General features: G+C 36.8%; 2 protein-coding genes across 2 annotated transcripts in view; one reads left to right on the top strand and one right to left on the bottom strand.

Moving 5' to 3' along the window:
* The window catches only part of LOC120431253 (synaptotagmin-14), a 33,319-nt gene extending 22,494 nt beyond the window's left edge, over nucleotides 1-10,825 (bottom strand). Inside the window, exon 1 of the mRNA XM_039596391.2 lies at nucleotides 9,711-10,825. Within this exon, the coding sequence (XP_039452325.1) occupies nucleotides 9,711-9,747 (37 nt within the window). The 5' untranslated portion in view covers nucleotides 9,748-10,825. The remainder of the gene's footprint in view (nucleotides 1-9,710) is intronic.
* The window catches only part of LOC120431108 (trafficking protein particle complex subunit 1), a 370,102-nt gene that overhangs the window by 328,541 nt on the left and 17,044 nt on the right, over nucleotides 1-24,517 (top strand). The gene's annotated exons all lie outside the window — the stretch shown is intronic.

A 24,517-nucleotide genomic window follows, 5' to 3' on the forward strand; every position in this document is an offset into this window, starting at 1 on the left:
AGTGGAGCATGTTGGCTCAGTTGAAGTGATGCAGAACTCGTGCGAGGCGATCGTCAAGGAGTTTGATGACGTGTTTGACGGAGATGGCTGCTTCGACGGTGAGTTTAAAATAGAAGTGGATGAAAGCGTTCGCCCAGTGCAGCAAAAGGCGAGGCGCATTCCGGTGGCGTACATGGGAGAGCTGAAAAAGACTATAAGTGACCTAGAAGTGCGCGGCATTATTGAACCGGTAAACAAACATGCGGAGTGGATCAGCAACCTAGTGTTAGTGAAGCGCGGCAGTAAGCTGCGATTATGTCTGGATCCTTCGGAACTGAACTCGGCGATCAAGCGTACCAGACACCAAATCCCAACGGTCGAAGAAATGTTGCCAGATCTGCAGAACGCAAAAGTGTTCTCTGTCCTGGATGCGAAAAACGGGTTTTGGCATTTGAAGTTAGATGACAGCAGCTCGGAACTGACCACGTTCTGGACACCGTTTGGAACCTACAGATGGATGCGGATGCCATTCGGCATTTCGGCAGCCCCCGAAATGTTCCAAAAGGAACAACAGCAGATCATTTGTGGCTTGAAAGGGACGCGCTGCATCGCTGACGATATACTGATATACGGCGTAGGCGACACCATGACAGCGGCATTAGAGGATCACAACAGGAATCTGAAAGCTGCATTGGTTCGGTTCCGAGAAAGAGGATTGAAGATCAACAGATCCAAGATGAAGCTAGCGATGACCGAAGTGCCGTTTTTCGGACACATTCTGACGAACACAGGTGTGAAACCGGATCCGCAGAAAGTCAGAGCAGTTGCGGAAATAGAGTCACCGAAAACCAAGAAGGAGCTCCACACGTTCTTGGGATTGGCCACGTATCTGGGAAAGTTTCTACCGTCGCTGTCAGAAATTTGTGCTCCACTGAGAAACTTGGTCAAGCAGGATGTAGATTTTGTGTGGAACGAGCAGGCGGAGAGCTCATTCGAACAGCTGAAACAGTTGGCAGTTACGGCACCTGTTCTGCGCTACTTCGACCGGAGGGAAAAGCTAACCATCCAGTGTGATGCGAGCAAGGCAGGGGTCGGTTGTGTTCTACTACAAAACGGACAGCCAGTAGTTTACGGATCAAGGACGCTGACAAAGGCCGAAAGCAATTATGCGTGTATTGAGCGAGAATGTCTGGCGATAGTGTTTGCATGCAAACGGTTCGAGCAATACGTGGTGGGAATGCCAGGTGTGATCGTGGAGACGGATCACAAGCCGCTCGTCGAGATATTCAAGAAGCCCATACACACAGCCCCCATCAGACTGCAGCGAATGATGTTGGCGTTGAAACGGTATGTTGTAACTGTTACGTACCGGAAAGGTTCCGAAATGCACGTGGCAGATCTGTTGTCCAGAACGGCGAAACGAGCATCAACTGAAGGAGTAGACAACGAGTTTGAGATCTATGCCATCAAAAGCACGGAGAGCCTACTTGAATACTTCGCGGAGATCAACCTCGCGGAGTGCCTCAACCTGTCAGATCGTCGTTTTCAAGAAATTGCTGCTGAGACAAGAAAGGATCCGGTTCTACAGAAGCTGATGAAGGTGCTGACGGAAGGTTGGCCCGAACGGAAAGAGGACGTCGACGACGAGCTGCTTGTGTATCGCACAATGAAGGATGAACTGACGGTGCAGCAAGGCGTGGTACTAAAGGCTGATCGGGTACTCATCCCAAAGACTTTACGCCAGACGTTCGTGAAACGTCTACATAGAGCTCATCAAGGAGTAGAATACACGCTCAGAGCCGCCCGAGAGTCAATGTTTTGGCCAGGAATGAGTGATCAAGTGACGAATGCTGTTCAAAGTTGCGAAGCCTGCATGGAGTTCAGTTCAAGCCAATGTGCACCCCCAATGAGCACACATGAGATACCCAAGTACCCATTCCAGCGTGTGCATTTGGACCTGTGCGAAGTGAGCATGGAAGGTTGCAAAACTACAATGCTGGTGACCGCTGACAGTTATTCTGACTTCGTGGAGGTAGACATACTGAAGAGCACGAGCACAGCGACCATAGTAGAGTGCTGTAAGCGGAACTTCGCGAGACATGGCGTCCCGGAAGTTGTTGTCAGCGATAACGGGCCGCAGTTTGACAACGCCAGTTTCAGAAAATTTGCACAGGATTGGGAGTTTGTACACAGCACTTCTTCACCGTATCACCAGAGCGGAAACGGGAAAGCAGAATCTGCTGTGAAGCAGGTCAAGCGGTTGTTCAAGAAGACTACGCGGGCAGGAGAAGACTTCTGGCAAGCGTTGTTACAGCAAAGGAATACACCAAACAAAATTGGAAGCAGCCCTACGCAGCGCCTTCTTGGAAGGAGCACTCGGAACAGCATTCCGGTGGTGACAAGTAAGCTAAAACACATTTTCCAACCAACAGAAGCGGACAAAATTGTGGAACATCGCAAGAAAGTGAAGAAGTGCTATGACAGATCAACGAAGCCGCTCCCGGAACTTCAAGTTGGAAAGGAAGTAGTGTTTCAACGACGGCCCGATACAGACAAGCGGTGGGAGAAAGCGGTGGTGTTGGAGAAGCATCCGGACAAGTCGGTGCAACTGAGAGCTGCAGATGGAGCTGTGCTACGGAGAAGCGCTGTTCACGTGAAGCCATTCGGGAGAGCTGTGAGCGGTGAATGTAGATTGGAGCACCGGCGGGAAACAAGTCCCGAGCAACCCAACATCACGGAACGTGACATAGAGTCTGGTGGAGTATTGGAGAGGCGCTCACTCGGACAGCAGAAGCAACGTGAGGGCAACAGCCAGCCTGTTGGCACCGAGCTCGATCGGGGAGCGCTAGCCGGACAGGAAAGTATGGCTTCGACGTCACAAAGAGTAGCGGATACCCAACGTCCGAAGAGGGAGATCAAGAGACCCAAGAGGCTCGAGGATTACGTAGTTTAAGTTTTTTTGTTGTTTACGACACCCCTCTAGTTTGAATTCAACATTTTTTTTTATGAAAGGGGAGATGTTATACACTGTTATACACATACACACAATAAACAGTCAGTCCAGTACCAACTATCATGGCGTCATGTTCACTTACTAACAGAATTAACAATTGCTTCATACCTAACACGCAAAATCCACATAACACAGATCTGTGTAAAATTTGACACAGATTGCCCAAAACCTGGAATACACAGAATCTGTGTAGAAGCCTTGTACACAGATCTGCAGACATGCATTGGCACTGCACTTGGCTAGCACGCGTGCTATTTTTACGGATAGCACTGGGTTTTTGATCATAGCACTCGCCCTCGCACTCTAGCTAAACTGGTAACTAAGTTGATTTTTCCATTTGTTGACAAGAAAACAACAGTCACCAACAACAAAATAGTGGTGCGAGTAATTTCATCCATTTTCCATCAGGAAGTTTGGTGTATTGCAAGCGTGCAAGGCTTCGGTGTGAAAGGTTCATGGTTCTATTCTCTCTAAAGGTTTTTTTTTCTTAAGTTTATTAAATACTATTTGTTTTTCTTTTAGATCGTCGTCGTTCTTTTAGAATGTCCTCAGAAATTACCTGAGAATCAAGAAAATTGATAAAATAATGTACTTTTCTTAGTGCCTGTTGTCCGTTCAAATCCAAAGTTCAACGTGATTGAAAATTACCGTTGAAGGGCTTTTCCCGGACTTAAGAAGCCAATGGCCTAGAAGAAAATCAGGCGAAAAGGACCGCCTGGACCTGTGGGGTGTTCTTACAAGGTAGTTTCGCGGATAGTTTCATTTTTTCTAGTGCCAAAAACAAGTAAGAAAACTGATTTCTTTGGCGTGCTATTTGGGAGTGCTAATTAATAGCACTAGCACTGTGCAACGCGTAGCATGCGTTGAACTTGGTGCAAGTGCTAAATCTGAAGTTCTAGTGCAGAGCGTGCCAATGCACGTCTGCAGATCTGTGTACAGCCGCTGTCTGTCAAATCTGTGTAATTTTTATTAAACAAACTGTGTAAAATTTTACACAGATCTGTGTAGGATTTTACACAGATCTGGGTAAAATTTTACACAGAATCTGGGTAGAATATAAAATATGGTTTTGATTCTGAAGATGATTTTGAACATTTATTTTAAAAATATAAGGTAAAATAAAGCACATTTTATTAGCTTAAGTCTGAGATTTTAAACATAATAAACATTTGAAGGAGCCGCAGTATCCGTTTGCTCGTGTTGTCTTCGGAACTCCTCCTCTGGAATACCTGGTGTGGATAGTTTCGCAGCGGGCAAGCCTGGCGCTTCTGCCGCACACGAAGTAGGACATCGAAGAGAAAAGCTACCGATCTGGAAAAAAATCTGGAAAGCTACCGATGGCCGAAATGATAAAAAATCTAATAGAGAAAGACAATTTAACAATGATTCATGGAAAAAATCACGAGAAATAACTTACCAAGTTTCTCGGAGCTGCATGAAAGTCGCCATCTTAAGTTTTTTGGTTTTTACCCAGATTTGAAACGAAAGCTGATCGAAAATCTGTGTAATTTTTTACACAGATCTGTGTTATAAAACTACACAGTTTTGACAGCTAGAACATGTTCTACAATCTGTGTAATTTTTTTACACAGATCTGTGTTATGTGGATTTTGCGTGAAGGCTACCAACTTTTGCTGAGCAAAATTCCGTACACTTTATGACACCATGGTATAACACAAACTGTCAAGGAACAGTTTACATAAATTAAAAATGGAATTAAAAATATAAAACTGTCTCGTTTTGACATTTTACAAATTTCAATGCTTATAACTTGCCCGTTTAAAAATATTTACAAAATAATCCGAGATTTGCTTAATCAAATCTTCATGTTCTTGCATTTTTTTGATAAACGTTAAAAAGTTTTCGAAACTCTGAAAACATTTATTGAGTTTTTTTAAAAGGTCCTATAAACATGTGAAACGCAATAGCTTATAGAACCTTCTAAAAATACTCTAGATTTGAAATTAAAATGTTTACAGGGTTTCACAAGCTTTGGAAAACCTTTCGATCTTTTATCGGATAAATATGTTTTGTAAGGAATTTCAACAATCATTGATAATCAACTGTGAACTGAGGAAAACTATCCAAATTATCTATTTAAAACAATTTGACAGTTGAATTGAATTGTCTAATTAGCAAAAGATAAGAAAGCAATTCAATTCATTTTTATCATCAGAAGTAGGGATAAATTAAAATACTTTTTAAAGCAGAAATATTCACAGTAAAAAAATCATGGTAATATTACATCTAGGGTATTACAGGGGTACATCTTTTATGTCAGAAAAAATATGTAATTTTACCTCTAAAAATGTGTAATTTTAACACTTTTCTGGTGTCTGGTGTAATGTAACTTTTTCAGTCTAAATTGAGGTAAAATTACACCATAAAAGAGGTAATATTCAACTTTTCAAAATTACACCTTCCAAATTTTCACAATTGTTTACTGTCTATATAGCAAAGGAGACAAATATTTCTTTATTCCCAGTTAGCCAGGCGGAATATTATATTTTATGTGTATTTCTTTAACATTTACTCACAAAATAAGAAACCATTTTTTATCACAGTTCGATATTTCGTAGGAAAATATGCAGCTCAAAAAGAAGGATGATATGTATTCTCTGGCAATTATATTTATATTTCTTATTATTCAAAACTTTTTGAAAACTTTTTTTGTAGTTTCATACAAAGTAAGAAAAAATCATATTTCATCTGGTTGTGTTTACATCTTTAATGATAGAAAAAGAAAAAATATTTTACAGTTTTAAACTTGTAAATTTACTACATTTTCATTGTAATGTGACTAAGTAAGTAATATTACATCATACAATTTTATACCTTCAAAATTTACAGATTTTTTTCTAAAAAGACATGGAAACTAATGTTAAAAGCTTTGTTGATGCTTTCTTAAATCTCGTTTACTTTTTCAAAAGGTCCTATGTACATAGAAAAACCTATGCGCATTTGGTTGTTTTGAAAAAGTTATTAAGCATTTTGTGATTATTCAAAGCTGCAATTGAGCAATTCTCTACGAAATGAGCTTTATATTTTTCTTTTTGTATTTTTTAATCTGGCTCAAACTTTTAGGGTACCTTTCGGGCATTCGGAATTTTCCATCATCAGTTTGTTCACATCATTTTACATACAAAAAAAAGTCACTTTTCATCACTAGAAATGATTTACAAATAAACACTAGTACCGTAAAACGGGGTGACTTTGATAGCCGGGGTGACTTTGATAGGTTTGCGATTTTTCCGCAAAATGAAAAGTACAATTCAAATACAAACGGAATGGTTTAGAATCATTCTGACCGTGGTAGAGAAGTGTTCAAAGTACCTCAAAAAGAACTTTTCATAAAATTTTGAAAAGTTCAAAAAGTTAGTTAACTATAGTTAAGAAAATGTTGATGAAAGTCATTATTTTAAACTTCTCAAAGTGTCATGATTTTCTCAATGAACATGATTTTGAATCGGAAAACGGAATGCATTTTCGGATTCTTTGGACAATTTTTCACTAGGAGAAGGTTAAATAAGTTTGTAATTAATATATAATATGTGGTTTTGAAACACAATTTAAAAAAATCTCGAAATTTATAGGCAATTTCAGTTGAAAAAATTTCATGTCAAGTGTGAAAACTTGTGATTCGTGTTTTGAATTCATATAAAATGCAATATAAATCGATAATTTTATAAACAAAACTAGTTTTTACAAATTTCAGTTAAAATTCCGACTTTTAACAATTTTACCTAAAACTTATATGTATTTTGTTGAAAAGCTTATAAACTTAGTTAACTAATTACAAACAGTGAGTTTTTTCTTAAAAACTGTATCAGCAACCTTAGTGATGGTACATTTAACGTACAAATTAAGTTTGAACATCTTAAAAAATATGATTTAAACAAGAAGAAATATGACTATCAAAGTCACCCCGGAATTTAAACTGAGAATTTTTAACGTAACTATTTTTCTAAACACTATTGAAAAAACTTTTTTTTCCAATATAGTGCATGGACTTTGTGTGGCCTACCCCAGTACATGTTTTAAAAATAATAATCTTGAGAAAAACCTTACCTGTTGGAAAATATTCCTAAAACAAATTGAAATCCTATCAAAGTCACCCCGGTTTACGGTATATTTTTTTGACATTTCAAAATATCATCTTTTCAACAAAAAAATAACATCAAAGGCAAAACATCTTTTCCGCGTAATATTTATTTTAAATTGTGATTTAAAAAAATCGAGAAACATGTTTTGACTGTATCTTTAAATGTTATTTTTTAATATTGAAAATCGGACCATTAATTTTCGAGAAATCGTAGATCAAAAAGAGAGGTTTAGGTAACTAAGCAACATTGGAAAAATCTATTTTTTCCTGTTTTTAAAATCTTTTTTATTCATATTGTTTTATTTTTAATATCATGTTTAGAAAATCAATATTTTCTAAGCTCTTCAAAAGTATTTTTTTAAGCATGGGTACTTTGTTTTAAAAAGGATGCATTTTTTTCAGAATTTTACAATTGAATTTGCAAATTTGATTTCACACAAAAAAAAATAGTATAAAAAAAAGTGTGTTGATCTCTTTCTGATTTTTTTTATGAGTTCGCTATTTTTTCACATAAAAATTCTAACTTGGTCAAAGATTATTTGCCCTTCCTGACATTTTCTGAAAAGGTGGAATTTGATGTCCACGAAAAAATATTAAAAACATTTTTTTAAGTCAATATTTAGTGCAAAAATGTTATTTAAAATTAGTAAAAATAAATGTATGGTGTATTATTTTTTCACTGCAGTCGTCATCCAAACTTACAACTTTGCTAAAGTCACCAAATCGATCAAAATTTTCTTCAAAAGATACAAATTTTTTTAACTTCTTTAAATTATATTTGTATGGACAGCTGCCAAATATGTATTGAAAATGATAAGGACAAATTCAAGATGCTTTCGATTGAAAAATCAAAAAAAAAACGGATGGCCGATATCTCAGAGAATTGCTCCAATACAAATTTGATTAAAAAAATCAGGACTGCTTTATAGATTGTAAACTATCCAAAAAAGATTTTATATTTATTTTTTTAACTCTGTTGACTGTTTTCAAATAATTTATTTTTTTATTTAAAAGTGGCATTCAAAGAAATTCAAAACAAAAAAATAATTTGCTTAAAAAAACATTCAAAATTGATTTTTGTGTTTAAAAATCATTGCATCGTGGCTTTAAATGCATTTGATGCTAATTAATCCATTCTAAAGAAATATTCTAAAATAATGATTTTATGTTGTATTTTGCTTATTTTTCATAAATTGAAAAAAAGAATATTCAGCTGCATTTTATCTATCAAGAAAAGGGTAAATTTGCCGGTTTTGCCGAAGATACAGGAATATTCGTACAAAATAAACAATTTTGTGGGAATTTTACAGCAAATGCTTCTTGAATCGTTCTTGATAAAAAAAAAACATCGAAAATAAGCTTAGGTATCGAACATTGTTGTTGTTGTTGATTTTATTAGGGGAACTTTAACCCTATCGAACATTTTAAAATTGTTAAAACATGGTTAAAATTCTCATTTCAGGAAAAAAAAATTCTGCAGTCAGTTAATTGGTTAATTTTTGAATGCATCAATCAATGTTGAATGTTAAAATCGATTGAAATTCAAAAATCAAAATTAAAAAAAATCTATGAAAAATCTTTACTATTTGTACCATTCATTCTAAAAACTCTTTAAACTTTGAACGATTCCGTTTACAAAAGATCCAGATTTATCTATATTTTCAACTGTCAGAAGGGTGAAAAATATAGTCCAATTTTACCGTAGATATTGCGGCTTTCGCTGGAGTACCTCGGCCCTTCGATGTGATTTTTTTGTCGATATTAAAATAAGCTATTCCACAGAACAACACCGGAAATGACAATGTTACCCCTGATGATGTAATGTATAAATCAATGTATAATGTTTAAATCAATAAGAATTCCAAAATTAAAAAAAATTTGTTCATGAAAAATCATTATTAATTGTATCACATTTGACAAAAAATTGTTCACCATCATGTTAAGATTTTATTGTAAAATAAGCTTCTAAATTACTTAGGTAAAAAGGTGTAATGGTATTTGCAATCTGCCTAAAATGGCAAAAAAATGGAAAATGTTGATTTTCTGGAAAGAAATACGATTTAAACTCATTTTGTGCTAAAACCCGGGTATCTAAGAAAACCTAGAAGATTATAAATCAAAAGAGAGAGAATTTATGCCCACTTCTATTACAGATAATTTCCGGTTGGTTAGAAATTTCAACGAAAAATCATTTCTATCCATCAAAACGCTCTAAAACCGGTGGTAAGTTGTTTTCAATAATAATCTCATATTTATCTTAAATTTTATACTGAATTGTACAGATACAATCAAGATACAATTTATATGCACATTACATAATTTTTTAAATGTGTCAAGAATTACTATTTTAGATTGGATTTAGAACAATCATATTTGATGATTTATCAATAAAATAATATTTTTGTTAATATTTCAAATGTATACATAACATTTTTTGAACGTTTTTAGCAATCTTCTAAGTATTTTCTATAGAACCTTTTACAGAAATAATCTTATGGCAAAGAGTTCGGCATTAGTTATATTCACTCCACAGTGCAGTTAGCACAAACACTGGGTCACAGCACGACCATCTTTCTATCTTTAATGACTCATCTAAATCCCCACCTCTCAACTCACCGTTCAGGTAATTATCCACTCCGGCTATCAAAATCATGGTTCTCGCCGCGTATTCCGCCGACTAGATGGCACGATGTTCCGCCCGATTACGCCCGAATGTATGCAGAGTTACTTGCAGTCTTGCACCAGCAGCTCTTCAACTCGCGCGGTGCATTCTACGCGAAATTCCAAACATCATCACTACCACCAAGGTTGGAAGGTGGCCTGCGGTACCACTACCACCATCTCAACGGGCGGGTCGGAGAGCGAGTTCAAACGGGGTTGATAATCCGCACGGGCCAGAGGAAGGGCTGCTGCTCTTTTTGTTGACTGCCAGAGGACGAGGGTGTTTTTATTTTGTTTCCTTCCTGATCTCCTCGCTGGTATCGATTGGTTGGAGCTGGCCCCGTCACACACGTGTTCCTGTGAGAGCTTGGACAATTTACTTTGAGTTGAGAGGGAGAGAGCCCACAAACACACCTCCAGGCGGGATGACAACAAACCCCGAAAGCTCTCTCCTTAAATTACGCACTTTTCCTCACTCTCTCTCTGGCGATTTCACACACTCACACACACCCTCAAAAGTGGGAAAAATTTTCATTCCACTTTTTCCACTAGTTAAAAATTTAGTAAATTGATCAAAATTCTACGAATTTCGGCAAATCACTATGACTAATGCGCCCACAAGTAGGCAATCGCAGCTTAAACACACTAGAAACAAACCCCTAAAGCTATGCAAAACCTGTGTTCGACTTCCGAATTTTTTCCCCTCCTTCTTCCGCTGCTTGTTCCCAAAACTAGTCCAGGTGACGACTACCCAGGATTACGTTCCTCGAAAAAGATCCAAAAATGTCGCATTTGTTCCGCACGCAACTTCCAGCGCTGAAGAAAATCGCCCAAATTGCTGCAATCGAGCACCCCAGGAAGCAGCACGGGGTCCCAGCAAGTTTTCGCCTGCAAGGCAGGCAATCCCCACGACGGCTACCAATCCGGAAAATTCCTTGTTCGCACTTTTTCCCGATCCCGGATTGAGCCCAAATCTGTCACTTTTGCACTTCCGGAAGTTGTTTCTGGGATATCCGGATCGTTTCGCGGCACCTTTTATCCGTGGAAAATTGGTTTCAGTCCAGATTTTTTCCTCAAAAGCAGTTTTGCTTCTTCTTTTTAATTGGGTAGTGCAATGTGGTGTTCCTTGTGTGTTACTTGGAGAAAAGTCCTTACCGAACTGACTCACGCTGGACACGGACATGGAGGACTAAGTGGAAAGACCCACTGGGAAATGTGAGAGAGCGAGAGAGAATACGCACTTTTGGGGCTCTCTCCCCGGCTCTCTTTCGGGGTGGGTTACCAAACCGACGATGGCAGACTGTTGCCTGTTTGCGGGGAGAAGCTTTCGCGGGAGCTTTTCGTTTGAGTGAGCTTGTGGGTGGGTGGTGGAGTTCGATTTTCCAGGAAATTAGGGAAAATGTCGGAAATGTGAAAGCTTTTTGATGGTTGGTAGCGGTGATGGAAGGGATGCCAGATTTGTGTAATTTCAGGAGCAATACGAGCAAAGAACGAATGAGCATTTTGACAGTTTGTGCTATTTTAATAATTCCTAGTAATTCTCTAACTTCAGGAAACTTTTTCACATTTCTGAAAAAGGATTTTTGGAAAAATCATGCAATGTTATGCTGGCTCAGGAAATTTTATTAATCTCACAATTATTTTTTTAAATTTATTCTTGTCGTCCCTGTCAAACTTTCTAATTATTGGAAATTGTTGTATTTTAAAATATTGATTTTATTTCTTGTTGTTGTGATTGATGCTATATGATTTAATAAAACCATAAATCTAAAGGAAATTCAATCATTTCTTGAGATTCATAAATTTATGACAGGTTTTTGATATATAAAAAATAGTGGTCTCTTTTTATTGGAGACTAAATTGTAAACAAACTTTATTTAATGAAAGTCGTTGAGCCAAGGTGAAAAAGCAAATCTCCACGAACCCGGAAATTGATTTCATGTGTATTTGCTGAAATAGCCGTTTTGTATGGTTCATCCACAATTTACAAAAATCGTACCATAGATTTTTTTAAATATTAGGGGATAAAAAAGTTAAATTATTGTTTTGCTTAAGAAAAAAAAAACAAATAGAAAATTTTCTGAAAATTGCCTCAGAGATTGCTCAGAGATTCTTGAGATAATTATATTTAAAATGAAAAAAAAAACTGCAAAATTTAGGATTTCAAAGTACAAATCTGTGTTTGTAAGAAATTCTTCATAAATTTTTTTTTAACAAAATAAATCGGTCATGTGTTCTCTTTAAATCGAAAAAATATGATTTTTTTATCATAATAAAAAACTTGGAGACCGATGCATTGGATTAAAATTTTCATCAAAAATATAGTACACTCAAACCCCGATGGTTTGACACCAACTGTTGTCAAACGAACGGGGTCACTTTTTAGTTTGACACCCCTTTTACATGGAGTGCACACACACTACCAAACGTTTGTTTTGATAGTGTGCGTGAGCGCCGTGTAAAAAGTGACAGTTCGTCACTTTTTAGTTTGACTTTGACAAACCAACGGGGTACAAACTAAAAAAGTGTCAAACGAAAAAGTGACCAACCACCGGGGGCTGTGTGTATTATGAACTTTTTTGGTGAGATCTTGCCATAAAAACACTTTTTTTTTATTTTTCGTAAGTCGGGGACTTTTTTTAATTTTTTTTGCTCATACTTCTCCATTACTCAAAAAAGCTTTTTTATTCTATAAAACATATCAAAATATTTCGAAAATCATGTACAGACCTTGGAAATTCTAAATTCAGAGAAAAAATTAGTATTTTTAAAAATTGTAAGGCTGTTCCAATTTATGATTAAAAGTTAATGCAGCTTTTTCCTTCAATATTGGTTTGAAAATCAAGGGACAAAAATTATATTTTTTCAATAGCTTCCACATTTTAATGGTCATTTGTCTATTTGACATGCACTCTGGGTAATCCTCCGCCAACTCACACAGCAGTTGCCCCGACCCCTCTTCGATTTGCGTGAAACTTTGTCCTAAGGGGTAACTTTTGTCCCTGATCACGAATCCGAGTTCCGTTTTTTGATATCTCGTGACGGAGGGGCGGTACGACCCCTTACATTTTTGAACATGTGAAAAAAGAGGTGTTTTTCAATAATTTGCAGCCTGAAACGGTGATGAGGTAGAAATTTGGTGTCAAAGGGACTTTTATGTAAAATTAGACGCCCGATTTGACGGCGTACTCAGAATTCCGAAAAAACGTATTTTTCATCAAAAAAACACTAAAAAAGTTTTAAAAATTCTCCCATTTTCCGTTACTCGACTGTAAAAATTTTTGGAACATGTCATTTTATGGGAAATTTAATGTACTTTTCGAAGCTACATTGACCCAGAAGGGTCATTTTTTCATTTAGAACAAAATTTTTCATTTTAAAATTTCATGTTTTTTCTAATTTTGCAGGGTTATTTTTTAGAGTGTAATAATTTTTTACAAAGTTGTAGAGCAGACAATTACAAAAAAATTGATATATAGACATAAGGGGTTTGCTTATAAACATCACGAGTTATCGCGATTTTACGAAAAAAAAGTTTTGAAAAAGTTGGTCGTCATCGATCATGGCCGTTCATGGTCACCCGCGACAGACACGGACGACGAAAAAAGAGAAAAAGTAACCCCTCGGTCTGATTGCGTACCAGACGCAGCCTTCCAATGACAGCGCACGGACGCAGCCAAATGGATCTGACAGCTGGCGGGGCAGAGTCAGCAGTCAGCCTCTTTCATCAACCAACCGTCGAGGGATCAAGTTGGCAATCACGCTGCGGGGATTCCTCTAGCAAACCAACTTCTCCACAGAACTATTTTGCAAAAACTGAGCCAACAGCATTTAGAACAAAAATTTTAGTTATTATTTCTGGTCAATAATGATTTCAATTTTGTCGATTTGAACAGCTTTGGAGAACCAAGAAATTCAAATAATTTCAAATAGTTGTGTAGCTTTGTCACTTTAAAACATTTTTTCGCAAGATTCTTCCAAAATACTAAAGGAGGTATCAGACTATGGAAACAAACCAACAAACTCGCACTTTTTGACAGTTTGACAGTTTGCCCGCCCTGTTTGTTTGCCTGCATTTGTTTGCAGAAACGTCAGCCTGCATACTTTTGACATGGTTTGCGAGTTTGGCAAACTGTCAAACAGGAAAAAGTGTGAGTTTGTTTGTCATAGTCTAATAAGTCCTTAACGGGGGTGTCAGCTTACCTACCTTAAAACTTGTGTTTCAAAAACGATTGGCACTACACTCAAACCCCGATGGTTTGACACCAACTGTTGTCAAACGAACGGGGTCACGTTTTAGTTTGACACTCCTTTTACACGGAGTTCACACACACAACCAAACGTTTGTTTTGATAGTGTGCGTGAGCGCCGTGTAAAAAGTGACAGTTCGTCACTTTTTAGTTTGACTTTGACCAACCAACGGGATACAAACTAAAAAAGTGTCAAACGAAAAAGTGACCAACCGGCGTTGGTTGAGTGTATTTAAAAAAAACCTTGAATATTTAAGCTTCTAAATCATTTTTAAATTATTTTTTTTTGGTTGAGAGAGTTCGGCAAGATATAAAAAGGGGACAAAGTTCACTATTTTTTTCTATAAACAAAATAAGTTTCAAACATTAAAGTTCAAATGCACTAATAAACGTACAATGTAGGAAGACACTTGAGAATATTTTTTAATGATTTAAATCAAATGAAATTAATTGCTTTTTGATTTGGTTGATAATATTGTTCCTATAACACATTGATAAAATCACATAAGAGTAGAACTTCAATTAGATATGTTCATCGCCTGTTTTCAGTCCTTCTTGAAACCTTAAATTACAATGAATAGTTTGAAGAGCGCGATACTTTTGAATCTCCTAACTTCTACAGTAGGGCTTTCGCCAGGAACACAACTTGCTAGCTTTGTGCAAAATACTTTCAGGAACGTCACCAAAACAAGTGATTTGTGCATTCTTCACGACAGCCCAAGCTGGATTTGGATCGACTTGCTGGATGATTTCAACAGCAAACTCGCTGGGAACTTTGCTGTGAACCGCCTAAATTGGTTTGGCAACACTGGAAGAGCATGCGATTTTTATTTGATTTTGCTGGATTCAGGTTGGGAGTTGAGGGATTTTGAACAAATGGGTGATCGATTTCTTGATGCACGTAACTGGAATCGGTTTGGAAGTTTTGTTTTCGTTACAATTGAGGATGAGAGTTTCAGTTTGAACTTTTTGGAACGCTACGTTGAGTTTGTGCTCTATCTTGGAATTACAAAATCTGTTGTAATATTGATCAGAAAAGACGGCTCGATTCCACTGAAAATGCACATTAATTACTTTAGCCTGCAAGAGACATTTTTTGAAGATTTTGAAGCAATCGAGAATGTTTTCCAGCGTGATGCTTTGGATGACTTAAAAGGGCACCCTTTCAGTGCATTTTTGTTTCCCAATGAACCATACCTGTTTGTGATACCACCTGGCCAAGTGCTGGGAACGCAAGGAGAAACCGTTGCAACATTTTGCAAACATGTGAATGCAACTCTGAAGATGTGGATTCCCCGTGACGATTTGATTGATGGAACAAAGGTAGCTCAATTTATAGCGGCAGGTTCTGTGAGTATCGTTAACGGGTTTGTCAGTGTTGCCAAATATGCCGAGATAGAACTTGCATATTCGCAGTCTGGACTGTGTCTTTTGGTGCCGGAAAAACCCGTAACATCAATTTTTCGTCATTTACTGAGACCTTATACCGTGTCGCTATCGGTATCAATTGCTGTCAGCGTGATTATTTTAGCTTTAATTAGCAGAATCTTCCCAAAACAATTCCCTAGAGGTATTCTCAGCCAACTGTTTTTCGAATCTCACGTTTCCGAGTACAAAATGGCTAAAAAGGAACGATTCCTTATGGTTTCACTCTCACTAACTTTATTTCTTCTCTGTGAATCATACAAGCAATGTTATTTCAATTTTTGTTCAACAATCAGTACGAGCCTCGTTTGAAAACCTTCGAAGATTTGCTGGCAACCGACTACACCATCCAAAGTCACACGCCATTTTTCCTAACCCACCTGACGGCAACACTTCCCCAGCTGAAAACTCGTGTAAATTTACTCAAACACGCAAATACCTTCACTCAACCTGCCAGCGACGTAGTCATTTGCACGTTTTGTCACTTTGCCGAAGGTTTCGCAATTTCGGATCTAAATTTTGACCCGAAAACCGGATTTCGCCGGCACTACGTTTTGCCGGCGAAATTTCCGCTCGCAACCAACGCGTACACTCACGCCAGAAAGCAGCCATTTTCGGTTAAATTCGGACAGATTCTTGCCCACTTGAACGAAGCTGGCCTGCTGGACCATTGGTTCCGAATGTACGAATATCTGTGGATGGCACTGCCGGCGGAAAGAACGAATGAGGTTAAATTTGAACATTTGTTTTCGCTGTGGAAGCTTCTTGTGGCAGGGTATGGAATTGGTTTTGGAGTTTTTATTTTGGAATTTTGTGTGCACTTTGGTTTGAAAAAAATTACGTGTAAAATTGATGGTAATTTATGCGGTTCTTGTTCAGAATTCATCAAATTCTGGAAAGTGAGAAAATTGATAAGAACTTTAAAGTTTCTTAAGCCAAAAAAATGCAGTAAAATATTTGTAAATATTCAAAAAATTAAAAGCATTCCTAAAATTGTTGAGAAGTATATAAAATATTTAAAAAATAATGCTCTAAAAAAATTCACAACGTGGAAATAAATCACTCATATTGCCTGTCTCTCACAAATGCACACGCTGCAAGGTGTTTCTGGAATGAAGATATGAATTCACTAAATACTTAGTTTAACGCAAACGCAAACAGGCCAAAAAAATTTAAAAATTCAATTGAAATTCACTGTTGTATTTGTTTGATTTAATTTTACATTTGCCACGGCAAAAAAGTAGGAATCGAGTTGCGTTCAAAACAAATTTTGCATTATCTTATAAAATTTTAGTGTAATATAACACTCAGCAGCGATGGTAGAATCTTCATCAAAACAAACATCGTAAGGGAACATGGCTCTCCTCTCTCGCGCATGAAAAATCGGTAAAAGGAAACTGAAAAAATCATCACTGGGATTATTCGGCGGAACATCGACTTCTCTACTGTACTTGCAGGTGAACAATGTTTGTAAACAAAACGAAATAAATTGATTTAGTGGTGTTCACCATGAGAATCACAAAAAAATCTTCTACTGACTTTTTTTTTAAGTTCGCAAAACTATATATAGAAACATGCTTGCTCACTTCCTATTGAGCTATTAATCACTTGATTTCAGTTGAAAACGCTTTTTATGAGCTGTAATTGAATGTAAAAGTGCTGATATGGCAACATTAGAGGCACGATTTAATTAGATGCTGTTCCCCTAACTCACTTTTAAAATCTTTCTTAAATTGACTCAATCTATCAATATCATGTTAATTTTTTAATGCATTCCCTTAGAATATATTGTTTGATAATGTAGTAAGTTTCAAAGCATAAATTCTAAAATTTGGGGGGGGGGGGTATCAAACGATTCGAAATTTTGCATGCATTTTAACTGTTTTAGAGCTTTTTGAATGAAATACCGTATTTTTTAAAATACTCATATTTTTACAACTCGCTATGTGGGTATCAAACGATTAGAAATTTTGCATGTGTTTTAACTGTTTCAGAGATTTTTGAATTAAATACTTAAAATTTTCACAAAATACAGTATTATTTTAAAGCACTGAAATGTTCATAATTTGCAATATGGGTTGCAAACGAAGCGAAATTTTACCTGCTTTTTCATTGTTTTAAAATAACATTTTAATGAAATAAAAATATTTTCACAAAATACCGTATTTTCTTGAAAGTATTCAAATTTTCATATTTTTTTCAATCAAAGTGAAATGTTACCTGCATTTTTAACTGTTTTAGAGTTTTTTGAATGAAAAACTAACAATTTCACAAAATACCGTATTTTCTTAAAATACTCAAATTTCTATAATTCCTAATATGGGTTGCACTATGGGCCATCTCCATACAAACATGCGGCCAAATTATTTTTTTGCTTTTTAAATGTTTTTTTCATACAAATTTGGGTAATTGTATGGTATTGAAATGATATACGTCGATTTTTATGACTTTTCATGTTTTTCAATAGTTGATTGTTTATAATAAATAGTCTTTTCATACATTTGCAAGTGCAACAGAATTGCGTATATATTGTATTGCAAGTTTATATTATTAAATTATGGATAAGCTAATACATCCCCACTTTAAGGACACAACCCCTCCCTCCTCCCCTCCAACAAAATTTTGTTAAGTGTTAAAAATTCATTTTAAGTCAAATATTTATTATTTACTGTTGTGTGTTTCTTTTTGTGAGTCCATGCCATATAAGTTGAGCCCCCCCCCCCCCCACCCTTACGGGCATAAATTGCGAAAATTTTAATTGTTTAATCAAATAACAGAAAAATTAATTTTATTCAAAATATTAATTATGAAGTAAAACGATAAAATACAAACCGTATTCTTACTAATCCTAATGTTCTTGTTCATGAAAATTCATTTGATTATAGAGTTTCTGACTTTTTATGATGTTTTGTACTAACCAACATAGAACTTTAATGTGGATCAGTTTCATGGATTGATCGCAGAAATTCATCATGCTAAGTCAACATTTTGCTGAATACTTTTTTCGGTATCAAACTGAGATTCTCCAGTTTCGCTTGAGAAATTTCGGTACGAATACCTTATTTTGACTAAGGTACTCAATTTTAAATGTAGGCAACAGAAAATTCCAATAAAGTCATTTCGAACTTCTTGAAACCAGGTATTGATTTTTGAAGCGACGATGCCCACGAAGTAGGTAGCAAAGCAAGTGAAATAAACGGGCGCATATGTAGATTGCAGCAAATTTTGATAAAACGTAAAAGTTCAAAATGGCATATCTCCGAAAACGCAAAAAATCGCAGGCTGGAAATTTCAGCAATGTTAGATTATAATCCAATCTTTCAAGTGATCTTAGTTTCATGTTTAGCATCGGTTAGCAAAAAAAGTACTCGATTAACAAACACAAAAAAAAGTTTTGTTAAAAAAATGCTCCAGTTATTCGATGAAAACTTCAGTTTTTGGTTTGGAAACAACATTTTATCTATTAATAGTTTCAAAGCTTATCTCATTACCTTTCCAACGATGTATAGTTGTCCTAATAAAATATTTAAAATGGCTGAGCTATGTTAAAATTAAACAATCAGCCTTTTTTACGAAAAACGCTAGTTTTTTACTCCATTTTTTGACTTTCAGCTTGCGTATCTCCGTAATGAACAAACTAAGACCTTTGAAAATTTGGATTTTTCTTAGTTAGAATGTTTACTTTCGAGAAAAAAAAATACCAAAAAATATTTGGAGAAGGTCACTTTTTTGAAACTTGGCCACCCAATGTACCATAGTGGGTTGAAACCCGTATTGATACGAATCGAAATTTTACATGTTTTTACTAGTATTTTCGAGAAAACATGGTATTTTGTGAAAATTTTAATATTTCATTCATAAAACTTCAAAACATTGAAAATGCAAGCAAAATTTTAAATCGTTTGATAATTAAATATGTTTGACGAAATACGGTATTTTGTGATAATTTTAGAATTTATACTTTGAAACTTACCATATTAACAAAAAAAATATTACTAAGAGGAAGCTTGAAAATTCAACATAATTTGGTTGGTTTTTATTCAAGAAATGTATAAAAATTTAATACATTTCTAAAATTGAATAAAATTTAATACCAGTTATTGTCCGTTATAGTCGCTGAAATTATCGCCGATAGAATTATCGGAGTAACGATAAATAATAACAACGCTCGTTAACAACCTTGGTCTCCACTCTCTTTCGCGGGTGGAGAAAGTTCGCTAGCGGAAAAGATTTTTTTTGCGATTATTTCACCCCTGACACTCGGAAATATGTAGTCAAAGAGTATTTCTCTCTGATGTAGTTCTTCAGCTTGGGAATCCAACTTGAATGAAATGTCAAGCTGATAGAGGCGTTTATCATTTTCACTCTTCATCGGTCTGATAGCCGAGCGCAATAAGGCGCCAGTACTATATGTGGGTGCTGGGCGTGAATTCCGTCAGAGGAAACGTTTTTTTTTTTTTTTGTGAATAGAAAAACTTTACTTGCATTGCAAGGGAATGATGGAAAGAGAGGAATCACAAATCCGTTTAAATAATTTCAAGATTTTTCAGGTGTAAACCGAAAACGCGATCAAAAATTAAAGTGGAAGAATAAGGCTTTTAACTGCTTATTTAACTGTCGGTGTACAGGCCGCCGCGCGGTTTAATCATTTTCTGACGTAGGTACATTCAATTTTGCAGTCAAAAACCAGTCATTGAATTGAAAAAATAAAATTCTTTTACAAATTTTCTTTTCTTGATTTGTGTGCACCTACGTCGAAGACCAAGATTGTTTACTTTTTGCTCTTCGGTCTGACAGTCTTGGTCTGACAGATTTGGTCTGACAGCTTTATCATAGGGACGTGGCGTTACATCGTGCTGCCACCTGGTTTTTTTAGGTGCAAGAGTGGAAAAGTGCTGAGTCATCGCTTAAAAATAGACGGCGTCCTATCTCGCCCAGCAAAATGAAGACTTTATCGACTTCAATCAGTTTCGATGAGAAAGAGTGGAAAACGTGGTCTAAAAATAGCGACGCCATCCCCCTATGGATTTTGGTCTGGTCTAGGCGAGGGATAGGACACAGCACCTTCCTGTTGCATTGTAGAAACCTCTTATGGTAAAAAATTACACTTATTTCAGGATTTTTTTTTTTTTTTAATATGAATTTCAGCAACGATTTTTTTACGCCAAGTGGCACTGAGCGCCGCACTCAGAGCTGTCAAAGTGTAGTTGATAACCCCTTTGAGATTCATTGGAGCTTCCGATGCAATCAGTTTCTGCAGTGCGTGTAATTAAAATATTGCTACAAAGTACAAATTTATTACATGCTTTAACCTTGAGCCACTGAATAACTCACGTACCATTAGGGTGGTCCAAATCCGGCTACCGAAGTTTAATAGCATCCCAAGGGGTTCGTCACTCAACAAAACTCAAAACCGTTTCCTGCCCACGCGTCAGTCTTTGAGAAACCCCCAGTCCAAAATGAGTCTCCTCAAAGTCGTAACCTTTCTCAACCTTTCCAGTTCAACTCTCGGCCCATCGCCTGGCGCTCAACTTGCCCAAGTGATTCAAAACGTTTACACCTATCCAACCGAAACGCTTGACTTATGCATCATGTTCGATTCCCCGAACAAGGTTTGGCTCGATTTTCTGGATGACTTTACTACAAAAATCCCGCCAAATTTCGCCGTAACTCGCCTGGACTGGATCGGCTTCGTGCGGACGAAATTCGATTTTTATTTGATCTTTCTGGATTCGGCGATGAATTCTGCGAGCTTCGACAAAATGGCGCATTTGCTTTTGCAGGCACAGAACTGGAATCGTTACGGAAAGTTCGTTTTTGTAGCGGTTAACGATGACAATTTTACGGTGAAGCTGTTCGACTCGTACTGCAATCTGGTTAGGTCGCTTGGTGTTACGAATTCTGTGTTGTACTTTTTGGCTGAAGGTGGCGCCGTGATCATGCAGTATGATTATTTCAAAGGTCGTTCGAACATTTTTCGGAGTGTGCAAGATATTGAAGGTGTTTTCACAATGGATTTTTCGCTGGATATGCAAGGATTTAATTTTTATGCACTTTTCATAGTGAACAAACCATTTTTGTTCATCGGCACATTGAATAATGTTGGGGGGATTCACTCAAGGATGGTTTTTGAGTTTTGCAAGCACGTGAATGCTTCTATCCAGGTCAAAGTCCCTAGAAAGCAGTTTCCAACTCGGGAGCAATTCTCGGCACTCGTCCAGGGAGGTTATATTAGTTTCGTTAACGGAATCACCATGGTTCCCAAGTTCACTGATCTAGAGAATACGGGCTCCCAGTCTGGACTATGTTTGATCGTTCCGGAAAGAACAATTGGATCAATCATACATTATCTGCTGAGACCTTACAATTCATCACTGTTTGTTTCCATTGTTGTGGCCATAATTTTGCTTTTCATGATTAGCTCCATACTTCCTTCAGTATTCCCTCGAGGAATCTTGAATCAATTATTTTACGGATTTCTCATTGATGAGTACAAAATGGCTCGTATTGAACGATTTACACTGTTTTCCCTCACAGTGATCTTCTTCTTGCTCTGCGAATCCTATCTAGCGAAACTGTTTCAATTTTTCTTCAACTATCAGTACGAACCTCACCTGGAAACAGTTGAAGATTTGCTCGCTTCCAACTATACAATTTACACCGAAAATCAATTTCATCTGACCCACATTGAAACCCTCTTTCCTCAGTTGAAAAATCGCATCCAATTGGTGCTAGATGGAGGGTACTACAACAATCCCGACCCCTACAAAGTCATCTGGACCTATTGCCAATTTGCCGAAAGTGCTACACTGTCCAAAGAAAATTTTGATGGAAATTCGGGATTTACAAAGTACTACATATTGCCAGAGCGAGTTCCCCTACTAACTGACGCGTTCACCCATTCCCGAGTGCAGCCATTTTTGCTCCGATTTACGGAAATTTACGCCAGACTGAACGAGGCAGGACTGTGCGGACATTGGTTCAAAACTGATACGGCCAAATGGTTGGCGTTGGTCGCAAGTGGGCTACAAGTTGTACGATTTGATCACCTATTTTCGCTGTGGAAACTTCTCGCGACCTGTTACGGGATTGGTAGCGTTGTTTTTATTGGTGAAGTAATGACGAAATCGTTTTGGGAGAAGTTTGCAAAGAAAATTGTTCGTTCGCGAAACATAAACATTACGAGTTGGGGTGAATCGGGACTACGGTCCAACTAGGGAAATCATGGCATGACTTTAAATTACCACCATTTGCACGAGTTTCAAAAGCTTGCAACAAATAGTTTGATAGAGATGCTGCACGACTATAAAGTAAATAAAAATCGGAAACGTGTGTCGTGATCGGGGACTTTCTTTTATAATAAAAACTCAGATATTTTGCAATTAACAAACAACACGTCTTATTCCACACAAATAATCCACAAAACTGATTTGACAATCTTCATTCTCTCTTTCGCCGGCCGCGCGCATCTCGTTGTTTTCTCGCTCGTTGTTCTCTCTCGCAGCTCGCTAGCGCGCTCTCGCACTCAATCCGCAATCTGTCAGCTGACAAGGCAATATTCATGAAGGTGTGCACTTTTTGCTGCGCTCTAAATTCTTATTTATGAATTATATCAATCTTATAATAAATACTCATTTAATAATTTATTACATATTCAATCCTGCAACCCATAATCCATACAACGTGAATTTCTCCTATGAGCAATTCTCAACGAAATCGGTCTTTTTTTATTTTAATTTTTGTATTTTTAATCCGGCTGAAACTTTGTTGGTGCCTTCGGTATGCCCATACAATTTGCCATACCAATTTGACAGCTGTCCATACAAAAATGATGTATGAAAATTCAAAAATCTTTATCTGTTGAAGGAATTTTTTGATCAAATCAAATCAAATTTTATGATCGGCAAAGTTGTAGGTATTAGGATGTAACAAAATTGACTTTTTGGCGGGCATTCAGGGGTTTGTTCCGGTGGGCATACTGAGCCCAAATCCCAAATATGAGCTTGATTGGACGTAACAGGAGCTGGCGCTCCGCCCTTCAATTTTAAATGGGATTTAACCCGTAAAAAAAGATTTTTTCAAAAATGTCACTTTTTGAGGCATTTTGGCCACTAAAGCGTTTATTTTCAACATCACTGGCGTGTAGGCCAGATCCTTGCGCATCTTTTGGTATATATAACATTGAAGTTTGGAGCACCCTGGAGCTCGGTACAGACCTTCAAAGTTTGGCATTTTTTCGAAAAATCGTCCCCGGCAAAAAAGATATGCGTCGCACCTCGCGACGCCCGAGACGCCATTTGATTTTGCCGGGGCCGATTTTTCGAAAAAATGCCAAACTTTGAAGGTCTGTACCGAGCTCCAGGGTGCTCCAAACTTCAATGTTATATATACCAAAAGATGCGCAAGGATCTGGCCTACACGCCAATGATGTTGAAAATAAACGCTTTAGTGGCCAAAATGCCTCAAAAAGTGACATTTTTGAAAAAATCTTTTTTTACGGGTTAAATCCCATTTAAAATTGAAGGGCGGAGCGCCAGCTCCTGTTACGTCCAATCAAGCTCATATTTTGGATTTGGGCTCAGTATGCCCACCGGAACAAACCCTTGAATGCCCGCCAAAAAATCATTTTTGTTACATCCTAGTAGGTATACTGAAAAAAAAATTATACGCGCAAAAACAAGTGTGATTTTAAATTATTTTTTTTTTTCACTAAAACTTAATTTGCAAAAAAACACTATTTTTATTTATTTTTTGATATGTTTTAGGGGACATCAAATGCCAACTTTTCAGAAATTTTCAGACTGTGCCAAAAATCTTCGACCAAGTTGTGAATTTTAGAATCAAAACTGATTTTTTCAAAAAATCGAAATATTGATCGCAAAAATGTTTAACCTTCATTTTTCGATGTAAAATCAAATTTGCAATCAAAAAGTAAGTTAAAAAAATTTGATAAAGTGCACCGTTGCATTTTTTTAAAATAGGTACCAATATTTGCCCAATTTTGAAATTTGTTTTTTTAAAAGTATTGATTTTTTTTAAAAACAAGACTAGCATTTCAGAAGGGTTAAACATTCAATATTACGCCTT

Source organism: Culex pipiens, chromosome 1 (assembly GCF_016801865.2).
Source record: "Culex pipiens pallens isolate TS chromosome 1, TS_CPP_V2, whole genome shotgun sequence".
Classification (NCBI taxonomy): domain Eukaryota; kingdom Metazoa; phylum Arthropoda; class Insecta; order Diptera; family Culicidae; genus Culex; species Culex pipiens.